Source organism: Amblyomma mixtum, chromosome 8 (assembly GCF_055824585.1).
Source record: "Amblyomma mixtum isolate Tamu chromosome 8, ASM5582458v1, whole genome shotgun sequence".
NCBI classification, from domain to species: domain Eukaryota; kingdom Metazoa; phylum Arthropoda; class Arachnida; order Ixodida; family Ixodidae; genus Amblyomma; species Amblyomma mixtum.
In genome coordinates this window covers 33449848-33470691 of record NC_143019.1, presented here as the reverse complement: position 1 = coordinate 33470691, position 20844 = coordinate 33449848, and the positions used below count along the sequence as shown (strand labels likewise).

At 45.9% G+C, this 20844-nt stretch overlaps 2 protein-coding genes across 2 annotated transcripts; one reads left to right on the top strand and one right to left on the bottom strand.

The window, feature by feature from the left end:
• Positions 1–154: 154 nt before the first annotated feature.
• Positions 155–3442, top strand: LOC149331961 (uncharacterized). Its single transcript, XM_089557448.1, has 5 exons — positions 155–180; positions 313–507; positions 783–928; positions 2090–2219; positions 3185–3442. Exons 1-5 carry the CDS (start codon positions 155–157, stop codon positions 3423–3425), a joined length of 738 nt encoding a protein of 245 aa, XP_089413574.1. The 3' UTR covers positions 3426–3442.
• A 5545-nt stretch (positions 3443–8987) lies between these two features.
• Positions 8988–17918, bottom strand: LOC149331960 (uncharacterized). Its single transcript, XM_089555616.1, has 8 exons — positions 17867–17918; positions 15577–15635; positions 15288–15369; positions 14371–14399; positions 12208–12262; positions 10693–10736; positions 9270–9363; positions 8988–9106 (listed from the first exon to the last, which is right to left on the bottom strand). The coding sequence occupies exons 1-8, from the start codon at positions 17916–17918 to the stop codon at positions 8988–8990; spliced, it is 534 nt and encodes a 177-aa protein (XP_089411742.1).
• Positions 17919–20844: the final 2926 nt, after the last annotated feature.

Below are 20844 nucleotides of genomic sequence, written 5' to 3'. Positions count from 1 at the left end.
TCTTTTACGCTTCAGTAACTCTCGCAGGAGAGCAATGTCTGCGCCATAGATACGATCATTTTAGGTTTGATTTACGACCCGTGATCTTCCGACTGTCTTTGATAGGCGTTTCACTTTATCATAGGTTAAAAAGTGTTGAAGTATATTCACGTGTATGCCGCCGGTGTTTGCCAAGAGAAGGCAAACTTAGCAGGGAACAGCAGAAAGTTAGGTGGGCAAATGAGATTAAGAAGTTTGCGGGGATACAATGGCCGCAACTGGCCAAGGACAGGGTTAATTGGAGAGACATGGGAGAGGCCTTTTTCCCTGCAGTGGGTGTAGTCAGGCTGCTGATGATGATGATGATTACGCCGATCTCCTATCTCTAGGCCTCTTCGGCTGTGCCTGTGCCGCCCCCAAGGCTGACTGCGACCCCAAGAAGCTGGATGCCTGCGCCGCCGACCTCTTCCTGTTCGCCTCCACAGAGAAGGTCCCCGCCACCCCTGCCGAGCTTAAGCCGTTCTGCGCGTGAGTTTGGTAGCTTTGTTTGCTTCTGTGAACCGTAAACTGGCTCCCATAGTGCTCATAAGAGAAGGCGGCTATAAACCCATTGAATAAGCTTGTAGTCTTCCACCGTGGTCCTGGACCTCCACCATGATCCATCGATTGTTGCATGCGGCACATAACGTTAATGGCCTGAATGCTACAATCCTTCACTGTTTTGAACTTTTTAGCCTCTGCTATTTAACGAAGTAAACTCTTTCCCTCCCCCCCCCCCTACGCCTTTTTTTCTAACTTCGTAGCACGCAGCTGAAATCCGTGGAGTGCAGTCGGGACTACTTGAAGCGTTGCACGGAAAGCGTCGTCCAGGGTGTCGGAAGCGTCTTCCTCGACGACCTCACTGAAGAGATCGAGGGACGCTGTGACGAGTCTACTGATTACCACAAGGGTGAGTGAGACGGAACAGGGCGTATCTTCGTGGTGGTTGCGGCGCAGTTAAGGACAGGGGCAGAACGTATGAGCCGAGAAACCAGCTCCGAAGAATAACGGAAACGTCAGAGTGGAAGGACTCGCGCCGAAACTGAGCGTACACTGCTCATGCGTAGTATTGTCACCTGAAGCGAATTTCGGTGAAATTCGTAACCTGTGGAATATTCAGCGTATTCAGAATAAGTGATGCTTTACTAGGTGCCACTTACTTTTTGTCCTGCGCTGGTTTTCACATTTAAGCCCACTTCCTCAAACAACGGTGGCAGCAACAAAGTACGGCGCAATATTTCAATGTATAAATATTAGCACGAAAGCACTACTTCACGAGGTAAACCCGGCTTGATGAGTCTTTGTAAAGCGTGACCTTGAGGATGTCCTTAGCTTATGCAGAAATAATATAATTATATATAAATTCCCGCGTCGAGGTGTCGAATCAGAGGCGGAGTGAACACCTCAGCTTCGCTGGCCACTGCACGAGAGCACTCTGCTATCACCGTAGCCGATCCCGTTTCCTGTTAAACTGCATCACACTCTCAAACTGTGCACTGCAAATCTTCCCCTTTATCAACTTCCATTTGCGGTGCGCATAGACCAGATCAACTCAACTTCGATCAGAGCTTAACGTGAGTCTAAAACCGTCGTCAGACGTGCCGATGACAAAGCAACGCAAAAGCTAGAACCAACCAGGCTAAACACAGGCTTTCGCACGTCTATTCGGTTTAACTATTTTAAAACAGTACCACTCATCTGCCTTGCTTTAAACCTCGAAGAACTGAGGAATCACGTTCGGATTCGAGTGTGCGATACATGCTTCTCAGGAGACAAGACAATGTGCACAGTTTCTTGGAGGTCAAACTTGGGAACACTGAAGCACCTCTAATGATGTGACAACAAAGATTACAGGAATTACCGGATTACAGGATCTAGTGACGCCAATAGCTAGGCTCCGATCTTCAGAATTGGCATTCCAAAGGACACGTACTTATGCTGGCGAAGTCTTGATTAGAAGACAGCTGAAGAGGGTTTATTCACACAGCGGCCGAGGTTAACTCCTAATTTTAAGTGATTCACAGGCCATCATTATAGTAGTGTGCCACTTTTTCTTTTGTACGCTTCACAGACTATCTGAAGAACGTCGAGTGTATGAACAAGGTTGGAGCTTCCATCCACAAGTGCTTCCGAAGCGTCACCGCTGCCTTCGACTTGGCTTCCAGGCTACCAAACAAGCAGAGGATTGGAGGAACTTGCTGGTATGTGCATGAAGTCCGAAAGCGACTTGGCCCTCTTTTACGCAGTAATAAGGGAGACTAAAATGACGAACTCCGGAATTCAGGAATGTGAGGGAAGGATAGGCGTGATCAATTTCGAAATAATCGTAGCTGAAGCTACTGCAGCTCTTTCTGAAGCTCTAAAGCTGAAGTTCTTTCTTCCTTCCTTCCTTCCTTCCTTTCTTTCTTTCTTTCTTTCTTTCTTTCTTTCTTTCTTTCTTTCTTTCTTTCTTTCTTTCTTTCTTTCTTCCTTCCTTTCTTTCTTTCTTTCTTTCTTTCTTTCCCTCTTTCTTTCTTTCTTTCCTTCTTTCTTTCTTTCTTCCTTTCTTTCTTTCCCTTTCTTTCTTCCTTCCTTTCCTTCTTTCTTTCCTTCTTTCTTCCTTTCTTTCTTTCTTTCTTCCTTTCTTTCCTTCTTTCTTTCTTTCTCTCTTTCTTTCTTTCTTTCTTTCTTTCCTTCTTTCTTTCTTTCTTTCTTTCTTTCTTTCTTTCTTCCTTCATTCCTTCCTTCCTTCTTCCTTTCTTTCTTTCTTTCTTTCCTTCTTTCTTTCCTTCTTTCCTTCTTCCTTTCTTTCATTCTTTCTTTCTCTCTTTCTTTCTCTCTTTCTTCCTTTCTTTCCTTCTCTCTTTCCTTCTTTCTTTCTTTCTTTCTTCCTTCCTTCCTTCCTTTCTTTCTTTCTTTCTTTCCTTCCTTCTTTTCTTCTTTCCTTCTTTCCTTCTTTCTTTCTTCCTTTCTTCCTTCCTTTATTTTTTCTTTCTTTCTTTCTTTCTTCCTTTCTTCCTTTCTTTCTTCCTTTCTTCCTTTCTTTATTTCCTTCTTTCGTCCTTTCTTTATTTTTTCTTTCTTTCCTTCCTTTTTTCCTTCCTTCCTTCCTTCTTTCTTTCTTTCTTTCTTTCTGTTTCGTTCCTTTTATCCGCCTTCATTGTTTTCTTCTTTTTCCACCTCGCAGCAAGTACAACGAGTTCGAGGCCTGCATGTACAAGAGTGTCGAGGGCCAGTGCAGTGCGGAGGTGCGCGAATTCACCGAGGTCCTGCTGGAGAAGTACGCCGGTGCGCTGCTGGGCACAGTGTGCACAGGATACCGCTCCGGCGACAAGTGCAAGAGCATCACCTTCGACTCAACTCCTGGCGACAAGAACATCCGCGCCGTCCTCACGCCCCTCATCAAGGTCGCCTCCGCCCTAGGCTGATGAACCGCGAATGGACACTATGTACATTCGAACCGTTGCTCATGTGTGAGTGCGAGTAGAGAACCTGTCGGTTAGAGCGCGTTGGACCGTTGGAAATACCACAGCAAGGCAATCATAATCAGGATGACAACGATGTGGAAGCATCTGTGACATGTTGACGTTGACAGCGTGATCTTTGTATCCCCTAAACAACACTGCATTTTCTCTCAAAGTGTGCCCTCGCCGGTTAGATCCCTTTCCAAACCTGCCCGTGGTTTCAACCCTCATAGCCTAGTTCCTCATCCTAAGGTTCTGAGCTCCAGACAATGCTTGAGTCGTCCCACGCGTTCTAAACTTCATTCAGCTCAGTGTGTGTACAGTCGTGAGCATTACGAAAGGGAACGAACTTTTTTCACAGAATTGCAAATTTTCCAGTTATTTCTGCACTAAATATTAGAATGATTTTTAAATATTGAACGCCAAGCGGAAACGTCGTTAAAACACAAAATAAACTGTGCTTGTCACAGTTCTTAACGGAGTAAATAATAAATTAATGCTCAAACTTTGTTCGTTTTCATATTGCTCGCGACTGTACGTGTGTGTTGTCACGTGTTGATTGCCTTGAGGCTGAGGTCTCAAGAGCATGCCGCCCCTGTAGAAACACAGTTTTTCCACTCTGTGAGCTGTGATCCTTGTATAGAAAAATAAAGTTTTATATTGTATATCATTCTCTTATGCTCGTATGCCGCGTGTAACACGTGCACGCACAAGATTTACACAGCGAATTGAAGACGAGGGCTTTAGAAACTCACAGGTAGCGTAAGTGACCCTAAACATACGAGGCTAGCAAGCAAGGTTGCTGCCCGTACAACGCACGCGAGACGCTGGGCACAGAACAACAAACTACCTGGCACACAGGTGCAACCTAACCTAACCTAACCTAACCTAACCTAACTTAACCAAACCTAACCTAACCTAACCTAACCTAACCTAACCTAACCTAACCTAACCTAACCTAACCTAACCTAACTTAACCGGCATAATTATTTCTAACTGAATCAGGCAGATAAGATGCTACTAGAGAAGAGAGACCATTAAATGTAACGTCATGCGTTAAATTACAGTACGAATGCGCAAACGGTATAGTAGAGAGAATAATTTTACACGCCGCATTCAACGATGCAAGACTTACTCTCATTCAAAATTTGGGAGGGTCTATATTACGTTTTGTATTATGCTCATGGTAATACAGGACATGCTGTCCGCTGCAATAGACTAGGGCGGCACTGGTGAACACATTAATCATAATCATTAACCTGATTACGCCCACTGCTGGGCAAAGGGCTTTGCCATATCTCTCCAATCAACCCTGTCCTGTGTCAGCTGAGACCACCCTACCCCCGCAAGCTTCTTAATCTCATCCGCCAATCTAACTTTTTGCCGTTCCCTGCCATTCTTGCCTTCCCCTGGAATCCAGTGCTTTACCTTTAAGGACCAGCGGTTATCTTGCCTTGGAATTGCATATCCTGCGCAAGCCCATTTCTTGTACTTGATTTTCACCAGGATATGATCAACTCTTGCTTGCTCCTTGACCCGCTCTGCCTCCTTTATATCTCTTACGTTACGTTACGTAACGTTACACCTAACATCTTCCTTTCCATAGCTCGCTGCGTTGTCCTTTACTCAGGGTGAACCCTTTTCGTTAGAGTCCCCATTTTTGCCCCATATGTGAGTACCGGTAAGATACAACTGTTGTGTACTTTTCTCTTGAGGGATTTTGGTAAACTGCTATTCATGATCTGTGAGAACCTGCCGGGTGCACTCCACCTATCTTTAATAATTCTAGTTATTTCGCTCTGTTCATCGGATCTACGGTCACTGCCTGCGCTAAGTAGACTTATTTCCAAGTAGACTTATTAACTTCCAACACTTCGCTACCAATTGTGAACTGGTGTTCTCTTGTGAGAGGCTGTTGAATATTGCTTTGGTTTCCTGCATGTTAATTTTAAGGCCCGCCGTTCTGCTGTGCCAGTCTAACTCATTGATCATGCTTTGCAGTTCAGGTTCCGAGTGACTTAGCTAGGCAATGTCATCAGCGAATCGCAGTCTACTAGGGTATTCTTCATTGGCCCTTATTCCCAACTGTTCCAAATCCAGGCCTCGAAACGCCTCCTCTAAACAGGCGGTGAATAGCATTGGTGAGATTGTGTCCCCTTGATACACACCTTTCCTTATTGGAATTTTATTGCTTTCTTTATGGAGGACTATGGTAGCTGCGCAGGCGTTAAACATATCTTCCAGTATGCTTACATAACACTCTTCTACTCCCCGATTCCGCAATGCCTTCATGACTGCAGAGGTTTCCAGTGAGTCAAATGCTTCCTCGTAATCAATGAAGGCTATACAAAGGGATTGGTTATACTTTGCACATCAGTCTATGATTCTAAACGTTATGTTAAACACAATTTAAACACCCTCTAAGGTAGATGATTGGACAGCCGCCGCCGCAGCTCAGTTGATAAAACACCGGACGCCGAATTCGGAGGCAGAATTTCCGAAGATACGGCCTCACACGTTTCTGGTTCCAATACTTTCCCAATTTTCTCCTGTGACCTACTGTAACTGGTACTGAATAGCCAGCAAGTTATGACATGCATGCCAGAGATTCGGACCTTTTTCTGCTGAAACTGAATTTCATTTTGAATTCGCCTTAGTTTTATCGGTGATTTTCGATTTAAACCAAAAAGTCCAAAGCCTATAAGTATAACGTATTTTTCAGGTTGTGCTGACGTCTGTCGAGCGTATGAAGAAGGTTGAATGCAAAGTTCTGGCACCGCTCCACAGATGGCACTGAATCCGCGCAGTTTTGAAGCGTGATCAGGGCGTCTCGTAACGCGAAGCTAAAAGACATTTAACTAAGAAGATGACAAATATGCGGCGCGTGGTAAATCGACAGAATCAACAGAGCATATTTTGGTGCAGACTGGCGGTACTCATACAGATGTCGACGCACGCACAGGCGTTATTCCCGTGGTCGTAGTGTTAAGGATAACAAAGGAAATGTAAATGTATGGCGGTGGACGTTAATAAAAATGAGTTGGAGGACTGGTGCCTTCAAGGCAGGCAACACAAACACACACACACACGCACACACACAAATGATAGCGCCTCTGTGTGCATCCTTTCTTTGTCTTGTCCGTGTTGCGACTGCGGGGTTTTTTTTTTTAAGTAGCGTTACGGGCTCGACGCAATACCACAAAGGAGGCTGTACGGGCGCTCAGAAGCGCGGGAAGAAGAGAGAAGAATTTGATATGAAGAACGGCTGAGGAAACTGGACGGATACAGATGTGCACCTAAAGCGTTTAAATACTTGTGCAGAAAGGGTGTTGACTCAAAGTCGAGGAAGATAGCGAGAAAACTCGACAGCAAGTACGCAGGATATCCTAACGAGATAATGAATAGTGTTAAATGCGTGGCCGAAAAGGCAGAAGGTGAAATGAATAATCGCAGGGGATAAAACCAGAATCTGGACATGTATAGAAAATAAGAAGCGGAAAGCAGGAAGGAAATGCTCCGCCTTAGTACGCTAAGCTGCAGAAACAAATTTAACCAAGATGATGACGCATATGCAGTGTGTGTTAAATTCCTAGAAAAATTCTCCATATTTTGCTAGAATGGGGAAGTGTCCATCAAGATATTCATGCAAGCATAGTCAATATCCTCGTGGTACTAAACTAAGAGTAGTAAGGTCGTAATTAGACTCTGCAGCTACGATTTGGGACCCTAATATTGCCAATTTAATCCATAAACTAGCAATGATTCAAAATAATGCAGTGCGTTACAGTCTTTCTACCAATCGCACTGCCATTATAACATTAATGAAATCGGGTCACAGCCTACCTATCTTAGTGGCTCGTCATTCACCTGTGTTTCTTTTACAAGCTTTTTCAACACCCTATATACCAGCACTAGAATTTATCTAGTGACCATGTTATGTATCGGTTCGGCGCGGCCACCTTCAAAGAGTAGCTGTTGCGGCATGCTACTCTACTTCATTTTCTATCGTCTTTATTCCCAAGACATGACTTGACTGGAACCACCTTCCCGCATCGACATTACGCGTTGGTAACATAAGCAACTTTAGTTCTGTTTTTTTATCGAAACTGAGCTGGCTAGAATTACATAAATGTTTGATTGAACTTCTGTTACATCAGAATTCGATTGTATAAACCCATTCCCCTCTACAATGCTTAGACTCTGAGGGTATATCCACAGAAAAAACGATAACGAATGTAACGCGAATGCATCTCCTGTAGACGTTACTTAAGAAGGGTTGCAGAAGTGATGGCTCAATCGCATGGCAGTGTCCCGAAATTATTTGTTCAGGATTCAAAATTAATATAGCGTGGACGACAATGGAGTTTGCACTAGAACAAAAGTATTTCTAGTTAGTGCCTTTAAATATCAGAGATTGCAACGGTACGCCTTGCTTGAACCAATTAGTGCAGGTACGAGTGGAATGAGGAGAAAAACTGAATTCAAAATTCACAGCGCCATTGAATAATCCTGACGGTATTTTTGTTCGACTTGCCTGCGTGCGAGTTTTTTTTAGCTGCGGCACCAATCAGAAGGCTGGTTCTGCAGCGGTTAGATCAAGCGTTATCGTCGTTAAATGGCTTGTAGTTTTTGGCGCTATTGGATAGTTATTTAGAAACGGTGCTACAAAATGGACCGAAATGAGAGAAATGACGCATATTAGAGGCCCAATACCAACGCGAATATTTCCCGCCGCAACATTCAAATTAGGACGTCAAAACCGAAAAGGACTCCTCGATCACATCTCGCTCGTGGGTGGCAGTTTAGCTGAGCCTCAAAGATCTGCAACGTGAAAACTCTCTCCATGCCACCACAGTCAGTTTGTGGGAAAGGCGGTTGGTGGAGATGCCTGTATTTTACTACTCTGTCTTTTCTAGCTTATGAAAGGTCTACGGTTATTGAAAGTAACTTTTTCTTTGGTATGCGGCAATAAGTTGAGTGAGGCCAGCAACATTTTTTTTTCTCAGCGCTGATTTATTAGCGAAAGTCTTCAGGTAGCAGCTAGGTGGCGCTGCCATCGCCGGCTGTGTCGGTTGGATTTGGCAAATAGGCGGCCCAGTCTCGCCAGTCATAATACTCTTTCTGTAGCAGCCTGAATCGACTGGACAAGGAGTTGACCCTCGGCGTTGCGACAAGGCTATCGCTACCCATCCTTGAAGTGCAAAATGTCAAGAAATGCTTCTTCAATCACTAAAAACGAGACGCCTTCTTTATTTGTCGTCATGCCCTTTGTTGCCGTGAAACGCACTTTAACTAGGCATAGTTCGTTTTCCGCCTGGCTTTGTCGTTTTGCAGCGAAGAGCTATGACACTGGTTAAAATAGACTAAACAATGAGGCATAACGACACTGATGGGTCATGTAACATCTTTTATTGCAAGTGATTGACGGTAGAAAAGCATTGTGAGCACTCCGTATTTCGTGTGCCGGGGTTCTTGGTGAAGCCTGACACTGTGTCATGGTGACGACTGCTGCCTGACGCTCGAAAATCAGTCGTGCGCAACCGGCACATCGCTTCCGGACCTGCAGCCGTCGCAGGTGTAGTTGCCGCGGAAGATCAGGGCAATGCTGTTGGCTCCGCACGAGGGATACTGCTCACTCTTAAGGCCTGAAAAATGCAGCCAGTAACATTCGAAGCTCTCGAGTAGAATACATGGTTTGCCAAGAAGAAAGTGCTCGAGCACACATTTCAGTTTACGATGTAGGCAGCTTTACGCCAACCTCAAGAATAGTTTCAGACTGCGTGGATATAACTGGGAAAGTGCACTCACAGGTAACGTTGAAAGACCCGTAGCAGGGACACTTGTAGCAGAAGATGTTCTGGAAGATGTACGTGCAGGTCTCGTCCTCCGCACACACTGGAGCCTGTGGTAGAAACAATTAGTTTAACCAAGAGTTGAAGACACTGGCCTTATTAAAACCGAACAGTGAACGTTAAGATCAGCTTGTCCACTAAAATGGGTATCCCAGTGCCAGTGACGATCTACGTTTCCTGCTGCCGAGGCTTAAATTCGTGCCCGTATACCTAATACGACAGGACAGTTCCTAAGCCTTTTCGCCCACCGCTTTAGTTTTAACGGGAGGGCGTTAATGGCCTCTTTCGGCGGAAAACTCGGTGTCAGTGCTGGAGTGTCGATGGTGGCGTGTAGAGAAAAGCATGAGGCCCACCTGCAACCAGAATCACGTGACCTAGCGACGTCACAGCTTTCCCACCGTGGCAGGTGGCAATGTGCCCCCTGCGGAGGGGAGTAGTTAAATTAATGATTGGTCGAATGCGGTCACGTGTCCTTGCGACATCATCACAACCTGTACGTCGTAGCTGTTGGCAAACTTCCCACCGGTCGTGAGCTACCTCCCAACGTGGCATGCGACTATGAGATAACTCAAATAAGTGCAATGCAGTTGCGAGCGGTCCACCGTATCGCAACGCATGAGCCTTACGGGAGCTCGGGGAGGGCGACTTGGGTCTCACAAGCCGCATCAGCACCTGTGTTTTCAACAGCCACCTGGCGGCGCAGTGATGCATCGCTTAACCACTGCACCAGTAGTAGTATGAGCACTACCCGCGATCTAAGAATGTAAAGCAGAGAACGACCATTTCCGCATATATGAGCATGTAGGAAAAACCGAGGCCAAAGAGAAGGAGTACTTGCGCTGGAGGGAGCTTTAAAGCCTTACGTGGTTGTGAAAGCAAGAATAGGGTCAGTGTGTTTCAAGTGATACGCAAAGAGGACCCTAGGCCGCTTAAGGAACCGATTGACTCTGTCGCATCATACCCTTGAGGTGGAGCTGGAGGGCACCCTCAAGTTTTTCCTTTGCGGAAAACCGTCCATTAAGAAATAAAATAAAAGTTGTACACTCTCCACAAGAAATGTGCATTTATTGTGCCCGCTGCACAATATGTGTTCTGTAGTGCTCTTTCTCCTAACGGAGGATTACGTGGACTTGGAAGCAGTCTCAAATTTTAGAATTTCCAGGTGCGGATTTGGCACTTAAGTTTAATTCCTCAGTGCATTGCGTGCTCGATGCCTTCACGACTACTGTGTTTTCAGTGAAGTGACATTCTTTCTCGAAGCATAGAATTCCAAATATTCTACAACCTGATCGGCACGATGTGCTCCATATACTATTGGGTATCTTTTCAGAAATTTAGCGTGTTCCCTTGGAAAAAAGCTGAAAAGTGCATATACTTACGTTGACAGCCCCGCATCTGCTTTTGGTGTCTTCAACGAGCAGACCTGTGGCAGAACAGAAATATGCCGTTTTAGAAAGGTTAAGTAGACAAACTACAATTAGTACTGGACACTTCCCAAGACCGGCGTAAGGACAACGCGTTTATAGCTTTGTTGTGATAGAAGGGAACCTTCAGGAATTCTACGTGCGCTCGTCAGTCATTGTAGTCGCGGCCACATATGCTTGAAGAACAGCTCAAGTTAAGAATATTGCTGTTTGGATCATTCTCAGTCACCGCAGAGTATGTACAGGGTCGTCCACTCTAAGTACGAACACAGCGCAGCGTGGCCGCGCTCCGCGGGGCGCGAGCGCATCCGGCGCGGCCGCGCATCGAAGCTCTGCGGCGCAGGCGCACACGGGCCTGGAGGCGGTGCTTCGTGTCGTCTGCTGCAGCGCGGGTGCGCACAGTGAAGCGCACCTGCGGGGAAGCGCACCTAACTCTAAGCATGAGTACAGCGCTCGTGTGCACAAAGAGAGCACTGCGGGAAAGCGCACTAACTGCAGCGCGTTGTTGCTGGTTGCACGTACGACCACTCAGCGGCCTCTCGTCGCAGTGCCACGATCTCAGTGATATGCATGTATTGCTGCAAACTTGTCATTTCGGGTTGGAATTGATTTGGTTGATGGGGTTTAACGTCCGGAAGCGACAGACTACAAGAGACGTTATAGTCGAGGACCCCAGGTTATTCGAGCACATGAGGGTTTTTAACGGGTGCTGACATCCCACAGTACACGGGTGCCTTGCGTTTCGCCTCCATTGAAACGGGGACTGAGGCGGCCCCGTTTCAATGGAGGCGAAGCGCAAGGCACCCGCGTACTGTGGGATGTCAGCGCATGTTAAAAACCCTCATGTGCTTACGTTGCCGTGCGCGCAACCCGCGACAACGCGCTGTAGTTAGAGCGCTTTCCCGCAGTGCTGTCTCGGTGCCCACGAGCGGTCTTATCATGTAGAGAGTTAGGCGCGCTTCACCGCAGAGCAAGCACTGTGCGCACCCGAGCGTAGCAGACGACACGAAGCACCGCCTCCACGCCCGTGTGCGCCTGCGCCGCAGAGCTTCAATGCGCGGCCGCGCCGGATGCGCTCGCGCCCCGCGGAGCGCGGCCACGCTGCGCCGTGTTCGTACTTAGAGTGGACGACCCTACATGCTTGTAAGAATTTGACTCTCCGAACGGTGCGAGGGAAGTTCCAGATGAAAGGTGAAGCTTGTTTCTAAAGTTATTGCTAAACATCAGCCTATTGCGGAGTTTATAGAAAACCATATGGCTCTATTTTGGCACCCTCACTGAGGCAAAGGTAATCTGTAGATCTGAAATATTTCTTACGCTGTTTAACCACTGAAAAGGCTATCTAGAACTTTGCGTTAGTGATAAAGTCAACTGGTGTATGAATCAGATAGTTGGGCCGGTTGAAGAACCGAAAGCGACATTTATAGTGGAAAGATAACATACTGCGCGCATGATGGCGTGTACACTCACATTCATAGGGAGAACTCGGGCAGTCCTTCAGGCGGCAGGTGTAGCCAGGCGAGCACTGCACATGGTGGAATAAAATACCACAAAGGACGTTTAAGAAACGGACTAGCAAAGAAGGTCAAGTTTAAGAATAATAATAAACAAATCAGAATCATAAGGACGTATTTTGCAACAATCCTACTTTTGAAGCACTTTTTTTTTGCCTCACTGCGAATGGTAGCTACCTCTGGTGGCGTTAGGTTCGCGAGCCTTTTACCGGCTTACATTGAAAACCGAGCTGACCAGCGGCAAAGAGGCATGTAAATAAATGGATCAAAGGACAGCTGTTCGACATGCTTAATACAAACGAAAAATAGGTGCAGCAGAACCTTATGGCTGCTAGATTACTGACTAGTATATTGAGTCTTTCTGTCTAGAGTACTGTATGTAATGAGAAATATGGCCTTTACTATTAAGGCATTTCCTAAGCAGTGTGTCAATGTGTAGGCTTACCTTCAGGTTTTAGAAAAAAAATTACTTTTTAGCTAGTTGTTTAGCGCCCCCTCCCTCTTCAGGAAGCTTAGTGACAAACCGTGGAAATGGTACTACTTTCAAGAGCAGACTGCTTTGAACACCCGAAATGGCCAAGTCTATGCTGTCGCAGTTACATTTAATCTATAATATCCTTTGTCAGTTGTGCCATCTGTTATAGATGCTACCTCGCTTACAAATCTTTCACGCACGCTACAGTTCAAGTTCGCACAACTAAGAAGAGGCTAGGATCAGCTGGGGAGCACAGAGAAGAACATAGTTTGATCAATAAGCTCAGATACCCCACTGTGCGGAGGGAAGTTACTCTGCACGTTATGTTTTCACACTTAAAGGTCACCGAGGAGCTCAGTTTCCCCTATAGAACAGAGCCGAATTTATAAGTCAGCCTGTCAACATCGTCGATCCGTGCAAACAGAATATCCGTGTTGCCACGCTCCTAACGCGATGGAGGACGTATGTCACCCGCTTTCTGATTCTTCCCGAACGAGCGTAACGACGTCGAGACACAAGCGACACGCAAGCGCATGTGTGCCCTTCTGCATGTCCTGTGGCTGGTAAAATGTTTAGGGGAATCCCCCAAGGTGGAGTATATTTGTAATAAGGGAGTACTTACTCATCGACATCCACCCGAGCGCAGCCATATGGCTACAAAGGAAAGCTATACAGCTTTCTCAGAAACTTCGTAGTTAAAGAAAAATTCGTCCTGGTCAGGGGTTCGGGGTTCGGTATGGTTGTAGCCATATGGCTGCGCTCGGGTGGATGTCGATGAGTAAGTACTCCCTTATTACAAATCTACTCCACCTTGGGGGATTCCCCTAAACATTTGACCAACACAGTTCCCACTTCGAGTTATTGATCAATTCGCTCTCGCCCTACCATAAGCTTGCCGTCCCGGTTAGCTGAGTTGGTAGAGCGACTGCTCCGGTGAAGCGGTGGTCCCGGTTTCGAACCCCGGACCAGGACAAATTTTTCTTTAACTACGAAGTTTCTGAGAAAGCTTAATAGCTTTCCTTTGTAGCCATATTGGCTGCGCTCGGGTGGATGTAAATGAGTAAGTACTCCCTTATTATGTCCTGTGGTTATTTTCGTGTTCGCTCTGTTTTACAAGTAATACATTGAAGGCTGTAAAATCGACTACCTCACAAGAACGGTTAGCTTTCCAAACGCATAGCAACCCTCCAGCAACAACGTCCTGGAGTACCAACTATATTTTGATAATGTTGCGAAGAAGGCAGGCACATTTACTGGCGAACGATTAGAAACGAGTGTTTTAGGGACGGAACGATGCGACGCAGGCTGGAAGTGGCATGTGTGTTCTGTCCTGCACTGCGCAGGGGAACTGTATTGTTATTCACTTACGAAATTGCGCAAGAGGAAGATTGTAATTACATGTCGGCTGTATGTTTCATATATTGCTCATTCTGGCGGAGATACACTGTGCCATGGCTTTGGCGGCTGCAGCAGCAGCTATAGAACGAAAAATTAGTTTTAGGACGTCATTAGCGCAAGTCCACCGGTGAAGATTCAGCTTAAGCGCTCTTTTCAGTATGTACTGTATCCATTATGCACTGTGTGCGCACTGCTGGGCTGGAACGCAGTGAAAGTGAAGCGTCAATAAGTAAATGGACAACTCACAGAGCAGGAGGTCTCAGAAACGTCGATACCTGGAAGGAAAATGAAACGTGCATCTTAGCAAGGCAGTTGTGCATTGTGGTCGTCGTAAAAAAAAAAGGTAAAAGAGTCAGCATATGGAAGAAAACTGCGATAATGGTTGCTATTGAAGGTAGGAAAGGTGTTGCCTTTTTAATGCGCGGTCATTCTCAAACAACTCGCATACTGAATGAAAAACTCTTCCTCGGCTGTGACGTAATTTAACCTGTCACTGCAACACGTCCCTTCTTTTTCACGCTCAGGCTGAGGGTGGTAAAACAGAACAACGAACTTTTAAATTTACTCAAGTAATAATGGAAAAGAACTGAATCAACTAATTTTATTTCCAAGATTTCGGCCAGTGTCAAAGAATTTAAAAAAAAGAACGGCAGGACCGCGCTTCTTCCTCTCGTTGCTTTACTATTTTTGTTTTCCTTAGCACTGCTACAGTCGTGAATTATTTGAGTAGATGGTTAAAATTCCGGGAAAAAAAATGTTAAAGATTCAGCAGGACGGCTCGTTGGGCATTCGGCAAAGAAATTCACTCCTGACTGCATGCTTTCCTAACAATAATGCCTCTCAAGGCGCTGTAGGTACCTTGAATAAATAAATAAATAAATAGAACAGGGCCAAACTGTCCTTAAATCTCTTTGCAGCTACTTTTATATAAAAGGTCACACTGCGTTATACTGGGCTGAAGTTCGAGGGCTAAGTCTTAATGTTAAGACAATAACTTTGATTTAGCGTTGTGATCAAACGTTAACCTTTGAAGAAGCCTCCGCGGCCACATACCTGCTGCTTCAACCAAGACTGCGATGATAATCGGAGTCGCCGAAGATTTTACGCGAACAAGAAGAACTACACCAAGTTTCGTCCATCGGCTTATGTACAAGAATGCTTACAGTAGTTGTAGCTCTCGCAGTTGGCAGCCGTTGAAAAGTTGTAGTGCGTGACACATCGCTGGCCTCCAGAACAGTCCGAGTCCTGGGAGCGAAAAGATATGCATCTTTGTTACGCCACATAGCTTACTTCATGTAGACGCAAGAGCCACTGTGGCCTTCTCTGATTTCATTGTACATTACTCTGGCTAAGAAGAGAACAGAATAGCTTTACTGCTTCATTAAGTGTGCCTCATGTCCCTTCTCCAGTGGCGAATCTTGGAATGTCGGATTTGAAAAGAAAACTACTCACAGATGTGCAATTTTGGAGAGCCGGAGTGCCACTGGCGTCGCAGCAAGATAGCAGCGCCACTGAAATCAAGGGTATAATCAGAAAGGGAGGTCACAATAAAGCACCGCACTTTTATTTGCCAGCATGCAACCGTCAAGGTTTAATGTTGAACCTCGCTATCTCTATGTCGCCTGTAATCTTGGTGAACTTCATGAAATAACGGAATGCTAAACTTCTCGTGATGATTATAAAAGGAAAGGTCAGTTATGTACAGTCAGGAACAAAAGTCTCTTGACCACATGTCGCGCAAATAAAGCCGATACCTCTACTATTAGCCAGCGGCTGGAGACCACAATTGCGGAGGTGAAAATCAGAATTTCGTTCTGTTGTTGTTGCGACTGAGAGAAGGATGAAAATATCAGAGGGCACTTTGGCTTTCTCAAGTGCTGCAAGGCGAAAGCCTTGCCTGGCGCACTGTATGTTTTTTTACTTTCTATTTTTCATGTGGCGGAGTAGTAGCACCTCTATTTCAAATGCCAAAGGCCCTGGTTCGATTTCCAGCCTCGGCACAGATCTTTTTTTAAGTAGTGACGCCGAAACGCGTACAAACTTGCTAACACACCTTGGTCACGACAGTATGCGGCATTAAAGGCTTTCGCCTTAAAAGGGAATTGCACGGGTCTGCCGACTGGCTCAAGCCGAGCCACCACCGCTGCCACGTGCAGAGAGAGGAGATATGAGAGGAAAGAGTGAAAGAAGAGACGCGCGTTGCAACAACCACGTCCACCGAAGCGAAGACGTTGGCTGAAACAACGAGATACCGATGATTGCGCTGAGCACTGTCTGTTATTACTGCGTCTGACCATTTCCTAAACGCGTTGCATTAAGTAAAGATGACAGGCAGGCTATCCAATGCGATGCCCAATATTGCGTACGTACCCAAAGACTGGAACGTGCTTACTTTGGTCGCAACGCACTTAGTCTGCGTGTTCCCATAAACGACCGCTGCTTCTTACGTAAGGGTACAACCCCCGTAGCCACATATGTAGCGGTCATCTTTAGAGTGACGCATTTATTCGCAGAATGAACGTACTAATTTTCCCCTAAAATCGCTAAAAATTGGCGGGGTGTGTTCAGTACGCGGCGGAACAATGCCAAGAAAAATTCGAACCGATAAAAGCGGGACAAAAGTAGACTGGCGGAATAAATACTGAATCCGGTACCACCCGTCTTCAGAATGAAACAAAACGCAATCAGCATGGTTTCAGCCATCGTACCCAACAATTCTGGACAAAAGCATTTCTGAACGGGAAAGAGTTGATGAACACATTTTTTTTTTTCATATATGGTAAGACCGCAGATTGGCCGACGGGAGGCTTGAATTTTTTTTGCTATTAACATTTTTACTATCGTCAAAAGCGTTCCCCATCGGTTGTCTATGACAGTTTTGGAAACACTATAAAAGAAACACTATGAGCGATGGAAACACTATAAAAGAAAGATTTTGCTACATATCGCAAGAATGGACCATTAGCTGTAATATTTCGGTGCCAGTACCTTACAGTTTGCTAATACTCAAAATTTTTATCCAAAAATGCTGGACAGGAGGGGTGCATAGTGATTAATGTGCGTCTTAAATCCGTACGTGTGCCGCCGCGGTGGCTCAGCGGTTATGGTGCTCGGCTGCTGACCCGAAAGACGCGGGTTCGATCCCGGCCGCGGCGGTTGAATTTCTTTGGAGGAGAAATTCTAGAGGCCCGTGTACTGTGCGATGTCAGTGCACGTTAAAGAACCCCAGGTGGTCGAAATTTCCGGAGCCCTCCACTACTGCGTCTCTCATAGCCTTAGTCGCTTCGGGACGTTAAACCCCATAAACCAAACCAAACCATAACTTGAGGAACAGACCATAATATTATGCCTTCTAAGGAGAGAACAACTGGAATTCCCTTTAGCAGATTTCTCTGTGTTCGGTGAGAAGCCCAACGACAGTAAGTTTCCACAATTCCCAATATGCGACTTCTAATATACTCTTTATTATGCCACCCTCTGAGGCCAGTTGTGATTTCCATTGGTTCGGTAGTAGCCTTGGCATCCGACAGCAGGTGCTTTATATTACTGCCTAGTTTATTCAGCGCTCAAAAAACGGCGCCTGCTCGCATTCGTTATTATCGGTAGCATACTTCGCGCAATAATGTGTTGCGTACATTCCACAAGTAACTACTGCATTTTAGTGTGCCGCACTAGAGCCTCTCCCCCCAAAGTACAAGCAATATTGGTTTCATGCAAGCAGAAATACACACAGAGGACATACCAAAAGCACAGGCAAAACAGATCGTGGCCCACGCAGCTGCATTCAAAGCCATTGCCTCCTGGAGTAGAGCCGAGTTTCTCGAAGCAGGTAGCGAGCTAAACCACCACCGGTGTCGGAAGAACAACTGCTGAAAGCAGTACTGCCGGGCTTAAATATGCACCTGCGGGTCTGTATTCGCTTAGAACAGTTGGTTGCTGCACTGCAGGCAATCGGTGAGCTACTCCCAAAGTAAGAAGAACGAAAAAAAAAAACACTCCACGTGCCAAGTGTGTGTCAATGGCGTTCTTCGAATCGCACTTTGCAGTCGTGGAAAGCTTGCGAACAGGTGTATCGTCCGCGTCTATCAGTGTGTCCTCTTTTGGTTTCTCTTAGCATATTTTTTTACATTTCCGCTTTTTAATTTTTAAAATTGTAGTTTGAATTGTTTTTCCTTTCCTGCGTTTATTCTTTGGCACTGTTATCAGCAGGGCATGCGTCATTTTAGTGAAGGCAGTGCTGAGTTTTGTACACAGCACGTGTGTTCAGTTCGCAAGTGAAGTGACTCTTTAAAGCCCATGACCAGAAACCACCGGTTGCTGCTTGACGCTGCAATATGAAAGGAAGTGAAATTCTGTGTTCGACTGAGACAACAGGATGCACGGATGCCCGGATTCATGGAATGCACGCAATTAAATACTTAGTAAAGAGATCCATAAACTATTTGATACGGGCTGGAAAGTATGACGAGATTCTGAGCAGGTCAGTAAGGACTTAATGTTTTCAGAACAAAAATTTCTTGATATTTTTCTTCACTGAAAAGAATTGTGGCCCCTTTGCATGAAAATGGTTTCGTAGCGCCTAAGACGCTGCAATATATGCTGAGGGGCTCTCAATACGAAAGAAGCCGAACTTAAAAATGCAGCTAATTTGGTCTGTCGAACACGGTTGCCATCAGCCCCATGACACTCCGTGGGAGTGTGTAGCCATAGCACACAATTTCTGTAAGATTACAGCTTGAATGCCATGTTACGTATGGTTGTGGTCACTGTTTGAATTCACGTTGTAGAAGCCTTGTGATTTATCTGCAGGATTTCCCCGATACATGAAAGAACGCATTAGCTGCGGTCCGAAATGACTGTGCGATGCAGAGTGTAGATTCATTCATGCGCCCACGAGTGATAAACTGCGCAGTTAACTGATTGAGAATTCTCTCACCCAGATTTTTTTTGGGGGTGTACTGTAGCGCCAGTTAATGCAGCACGTTTTACATATCCATAATTGTACACAAATGGAAGTTTTCGGAGGCTTCGTGGCCCCTATAATCACTGAAAGTGTTGCTTTCGAATAATTGCCTTAGGTTTGCTTGGCTGGCTGACGGCATCTGTGGGGGAACAAGATTCGTTATTGAATAATTTTAACTGACTAATGATTGAAAACTCTTACTTGAGGAGCGACACACTTGAGTGACACACTCTGCGCATATTTCTCCGCAGCCTCCGCATTGTTATCATCCGGCTCCGCGTAACACGGCCACACGCTGGACTGCGTCACCGATAAAACACAGCGCCACCGCTGCGTCACCCGCGGTGGCTACAAAAACAGGCTGCCCGGTAGGGAAAAGCGTTTTTTTCCTTCCGCTACCGAGACGAGCGTAGTGTTGGTATGCTCGTCCGCTGCCGCCACTAATCGAATAAACAGTTGTTACGTTTTTTTTATGTTGGGATTCGTCCTTCCGCAGAAACTACATCCCACACCTGGATACTGAAAAAATTCATAGACTATCACATTGTCGAGGCTAGATGTAAGCATCACATTGAAGGGGTACAAAAGAAAGCACTTCGATTAATTTTTAACGCTTACCATAGAAGTATCTCTGTTTCAGACCTGAGAACACGAGCTGGGCTCCCGTCGCTAGAAATGCGCCGTAAACTACACCGCCTACAAATGATGTACAGTATTGTCAACCACCATGCCAAAATAAATTTTCATACTTACATGCACTTCAACGAATCCAGGAAAACGAGAGGCAAGCACAGCAAAACAATTGTAATGCTGCAGGTTAAAACTAACGCCTTCCGTTCATCATTCTTTCCTCGAACCACAGCCGAGTGGAACGCCTTACCCTATGAAGTAGCTGACATGCCCTCAGTTGAATCTTTTGTTACGGCCGTGTCATCTTATCTATGATGCAGCAAGTATTTCTTTACAACGCTTCTTGCCTTGCCGTCCGCCTTTCAAAGTGTATTCCTGCTTTCTTTTTTTTGTGTTTTTTGATTGTGCACATTCCTTCGTGGCTGATTGTCAACAGCATGTTTTCTTTCTTTGCCGCTGTTAAACTCACCTTAGCAATTGTTCAAGAACAATGTATCTACTCCTGCTTTGACTGCCAAGAGGCAGTTGGCAGTATTTGATAAATAAATAAATAAATAAATGAAATGCCCCTCTGGGAAAGCGCACCAAAATTTAGGGCAGCTCTTAGATACTCAAAGCCGCGCCCTAGTCGTGAGGAGCGCCCCTGACCAGCCCCTTTCCCTTGCGACGGACATCACGCTTGGATTTCTTTGCCGCTTTTTATGTATGGCGACCCGCACCACCAGCGCTCGCCACGAGCCGAAGAAAAGGGGATCGGGCCACAACGTGCTATGCAAACGCCAAGATTATCGCCTCGGCCTGAAGTCACCCCCGTCGCCTCAGCTCCGTCAACCACCACGTCGAAGATTACGTTGGAGCTAGATGCTGCCGTGCTGATGGATGGTGCCATGGGACCCGTGAAGACGCTGTTGTTGACGTATGCGCCGCTGCGGTGGCGGCGCATCTAGGCATAACACGTAGCCATGAGGCGATGAACGCAAGTTTCGCAAATATTCGTTTAGGTTGAGCTCCGTGTTCTACGTTCTATCGCCAAGGTCACGCGCGGCACGCCGACAGAGAGAGCTAAAAGCATTTCATGTTTAAAACGAAATTCAGTGTTACAAAATACCACAAACGTTAAACAGCAC